The sequence below is a fragment of the Rhinichthys klamathensis genome, unplaced genomic scaffold (assembly GCF_029890125.1).
Source record: "Rhinichthys klamathensis goyatoka isolate OS25496 unplaced genomic scaffold, OSU_Roscu_1.1 h1tg000041l_1, whole genome shotgun sequence".
NCBI lineage: Eukaryota > Metazoa > Chordata > Actinopteri > Cypriniformes > Leuciscidae > Rhinichthys > Rhinichthys klamathensis.
The window spans coordinates 240,001-245,000 of record NW_026606588.1 but is presented as its reverse complement, the minus strand read 5'-3'; the positions used below and the strand labels follow the sequence as shown (position 1 = coordinate 245,000).

Genomic DNA, 5,000 nt, shown 5'->3' with positions numbered 1-5,000 from the left:
GCGTCTGGTGTGTGTGATGATCAGTGTGTAGATGTAGTGAGTGGAACTGGAGTGTTTCTGAAGGCCAGTTTGCCGGTGTGTGTTCATGTAGTTCATTACGCTGTGTGTTGAAGTGTGTTTTCTAAGGTTACTGATGCACTTACAGTTTTATGCACTATTGTAGCCTCATTTTCCCTGAATGCACATTAAGGAAGTTATACTTTAAGAACAATTGTTTCAAAAGTTAATGCACTTTAAAAGAGAATGTCATTTCAATAAAAGATGTGATGCTGGATCTGGTTTATATTGCGCTCGCTCCCTCTTGTGGGCATAGGAGACGATACAGCACCCTTTATCCTCTAACATTAAGCATTGCCTTTACTTATTCGAATATAATTTGAATTTTGCTCATATTTAAGAAAGAAATTCGAATGTAGCTTTTCCGCCGTTTTGACAGCCCTGTGTGTGTGTGTGTGTGTGTGTGTGTGTGTGTGTACCTTGATGTATTCTCTCCAGGACTGCAGCAGTGCCGTCAGGCCGCCTTTGACTTTATTGAAGAGCTCGTACAGCAGCGTCAGCTCACACTCGCGGCTCTCGTCCAGCAGCGTGCGCAGGCCTGAGGAGAACACACACATCAGCTGAGTGTGTGTGTGTGTCATGACATGACTTCAGTGCTCACATCGCTAGCATAACTCTGACCTTTCTGCAGAATGGCGGTCATGTGTTCGCCCAGCAGCTGCTTCTCCACGGCGGCGATCAGAGGCTTCCTATCACACAGAAGTAGAGCACCCTCATCACACCAGCGCTTTAAACTCAGTGTTTATTTACACCAATCAGCGTCTGTGTCTGCTTTACTGCCCACAGACCAATCACACGTCAGTATGCAAATATGATGATGACATCGGTTACATGCTAGAAAACATTCTGTTTTATTTTGATGGTTGTTATTTTAAAAGTATTGATTTCAAATGTACGACGGTTTTATGATTTAAAGGTAGGGTAGGCAATTTATTAATAAACACTGTTATACTGCGAGGAACACACCGACAGGCAGGAAGAACACCGGACCGAACGCAATGATTAGACGTACATTTTTTACTCCTGAGACTTCCACGGAAAACATACATGGTTTAATATTTAGACCACTTCTATTATTGATTGATATAGGATGATAATATATCACTCACTCACTCACTCACTCACTCACTCACTCACTCACTCACTCACTCACTCACTCACTCACTCACTCACTCACTCACTCACTCACTCACTCACACACTCACACACTCACTCACACACTCACACACACACTCGCTCACTCACTCGCTCACTCACTCACTCACTCACTCACACACTCACTCACACACTCACACACTCACTCACACACTCACTCACTCACTCACTCACTCACTCACTCACACACTCACTCACACACTCAATCACACACTCACTCACTCACACACTCACTCACACACTCACACACACACTCACTCACTCACTCACACACTCACTCACTCACTCACTCACTCACTCACTCACTCACACACTCACTCACTCACTCACTCACTCACTCACTCACTCACACACTCACTCACTCACTCACTCACTCACTCACTCACTCACTCACTCAATCACACACTCACTCGCTCACTCGCTCACTCGCTCACTCACTCACTCACTCACTCACTCACACTCACTCACACACTCACTCACACACTCACTCACACACACACTCGCTCACTCACTCGCTCACTCACACACTCACTCACACACTCACACACACACTCACTCACTCACTCACTCACACACTCACTCACTCACTCACTCACTCACTCACACACTCACTCACTCACACACACACTCACTCAATCACACACTCACTCGCTCACTCGCTCACTCAATCACACACTCACTCGCTCACTCGCTCACTCGCTCACTCACTCACTCACTCACTCACTCACACTCACACACACACTCACTCACACACTCACACACTCACACACTCACTCACACACTCACTCACTCACACACTCACTCACACACTCACACACACACTCACTCACTCACTCACTCACACACTCACTCACTCACTCACTCACTCACTCACTCACACACTCACTCACTCACACACTCACTCACTCACTCACTCACACACTCACTCGCTCACTCGCTCACTCACTCACTCACTCACTCACTCACTCACTCACTCACTCACTCACTCACTCACTCACTCACTCACACACTCACTCACACACTCACTCACACACACACTCGCTCACTCACTCGCTCACTCACTCACTCACACACTCACTCACACACTCACACACTCACACACTCACTCACACACTCACTCACTCACACACTCACTCACACACTCACACACACACTCACTCACTCACTCACTCACACACTCACTCACTCACTCACTCACTCACTCACACACTCACTCACTCACACACTCACTCACTCACTCACTCACACACTCACTCAATCACACACTCACTCGCTCACTCGCTCACTCACTCACTCACTCACTCACTCACTCACTCACTCACTCACTCACTCACTCACACACTCACTCACACACTCACTCACACACACACTCGCTCACTCACTCGCTCACTCACTCACTCACACACTCACTCACACACTCACACACTCACTCACACACTCACTCACTCACTCACTCACTCACTCACACACTCACTCACACACTCAATCACACACTCAATCACACACTCACTCACTCACACACTCACTCACACACTCAATCACACACTCACTCACTCACTCACTCACACACTCACTCACTCACTCACTCACTCACTCACACACTCACTCACACACTCAATCACACACTCACTCACTCACACACTCACTCACTCACTCACACACTCACTCACTCACTCACTCACTCACTCACTCACTCACTCACTCACTCACTCACACACTCACTCACTCACTCACTCACTCACTCACTCACTCACTCACTCACACACTCACTCACTCACTCACACACTCACTCAATCACACACTCACTCGCTCACTCGCTCACTCACTCACACACTCACTCACACACTCACTCACACACTCACACACTCACACACTCACACACTAAACACACTCACACACACACTCACTCACACACTCACTCACACACTCACTCACACACACACTCACTCACTCACACACTCACTCACACACTCATTTACACACTCACTCACTCACTCACACACTCACTCACACACTCACTCACACACTCACACACTCACTCACACACTCACACACTCACTCACACACTCACACACTCACTCACACACTCACTCACACACTCACTCACACACTCATTTACACACTCACACACTCACACACTCACTCACTCACTCACACACTCACACACTCACTCACACACTCACTCCCTCACACACTCACTCACACACTCACTCACACACTCACTCACACTCACTCACACACTCACTCACACACACACTGAGACTCACTGTGTGCTCTGATCTAAATAACTGATGACCCGGTCGTTCTCTTCCTCCAGACGCCGCGCCACATGATGAAGATACTCGGGAACCTGTGAAGAACAAACACACATCAGAGCGCACACGTGAAGCGCGTGTGTGTGTGTGTGAATGAGGAGGAACAGCTCTCACGTCTCTGTCCTGCATGAGCCTCTGTCCCTCTGTGGCGTACAGACGGGTCGTCTCCGTTAAGAACCGCTGCTCGAACGAGTCCTTGTACACCTGACGACACAGAGCAACACACACCGCTGGATCACGTCGAGAACCACAGCTGACTCACACACATCATCTGAGTATTATGTGCATGTAGTATTATACACACACATTAGGGCTGCACGATTAATCGCACTTTAATGGAGTGGGCTTATGGCGAGTATGAAGTGGCGATCCTGTGATTGTCAGTTATGTGCAGCGTGTCAGTGAAGCACGGCTCAGGAAACACGGCTCACTCTGAAAGCACCGCGAGTTCCAGTCGCTTATAACGAGCAAAAGCAACAGATCAAACATCTTTCCAGACATGAGACGCATTTATGAACCTCTTGTGCAACAAAAGACGACATTTAATAACACGCTTTTACTCCAAACTCACTTCATCAGGACAGCTGAGCTCGTCCTCCTGTGAGATGATGCGCTTCTCACACAGAATACGGCAGTCGTGTGTTTATTACTCATGTTTCATCACAGCGTTTCAGTCTTCTGTTTATTCAGACACAGAGAGTGTGATGCCATAGAGATTCCCTGGAATGATGCGTGTTATTGTACTTCTGCGGCGGGGCATATGTGGTGTGTGTGTGTGTGTGAGACGTCCGCTGGTGTTCAGAGGGATATGTGGTGTGTGTGATTTCCGCTGGTGTTCAGAGGGATATGTGGTGTGTGTGGGTGTGAGACGCCCTCTGGTGTTCAGAGGGATATGTGGTGTGTGTGAGACGCCCTCTGGTGTTCAGAGGGATATGTGGTGTGTGTGGGTGTGAGACGCCCTCTGGTGTTCAGAGGGATATGTGGTGTGTGTGAGACGCCCTCTGGTGTTCAGAGGGATATGTGGTGTGTGTGGGTGTGAGACGCCCTCTGGTGTTCAGATGGAGCATTTACTACGATCAGCCGGCGTGCGACGGCCACTAGAGGGCGGAATGCGACTGCGAATGTGGTGTGCATTGGAAAGGCGGATTCTGGCTCTATTGCGCGCTGACATCATCATCTGAGCGTCCAATCACCTGCAGGTCTGAGAGCATGCCCAGTAGACTCCTCAGCAGACTGCGGTCCACCGTCTCCCCGTTGCGCTCGCGCTCGATCTGCTCCAGGATCCCCTCCACCGTCCGGCTCTGAACGCCACTGTCGCTCACGATGTGTGTGCGGAACAGCTCCAGCCCCGTGTCCCTGAACACACACACGTGTTACTATAGCAACACCAGCTCACGGGTATAACCGTTTAATAAAACTAGTAAAAAAAAAAAACTGAAAAACGGTAGTTGAAATAAAACAAGCTTTAACTGA

At 48.8% G+C, this 5,000-nt stretch overlaps 1 protein-coding gene across 1 annotated transcript in view; it reads right to left on the bottom strand.

Moving 5' to 3' along the window:
- The window catches only part of cul4a (cullin 4A), a 24,656-nt gene that overhangs the window by 7,735 nt on the left and 11,921 nt on the right, over positions 1-5,000 (bottom strand). Inside the window, exons 6-10 of the mRNA XM_056246964.1 lie at positions 4,721-4,883; positions 3,642-3,731; positions 3,480-3,562; positions 679-746; positions 477-595 (exon numbers count right to left, since the gene is read on the bottom strand). Of these exons, the coding sequence (XP_056102939.1) occupies positions 477-595; positions 679-746; positions 3,480-3,562; positions 3,642-3,731; positions 4,721-4,883 (523 nt within the window). The remainder of the gene's footprint in view (positions 1-476; positions 596-678; positions 747-3,479; positions 3,563-3,641; positions 3,732-4,720; positions 4,884-5,000) is intronic.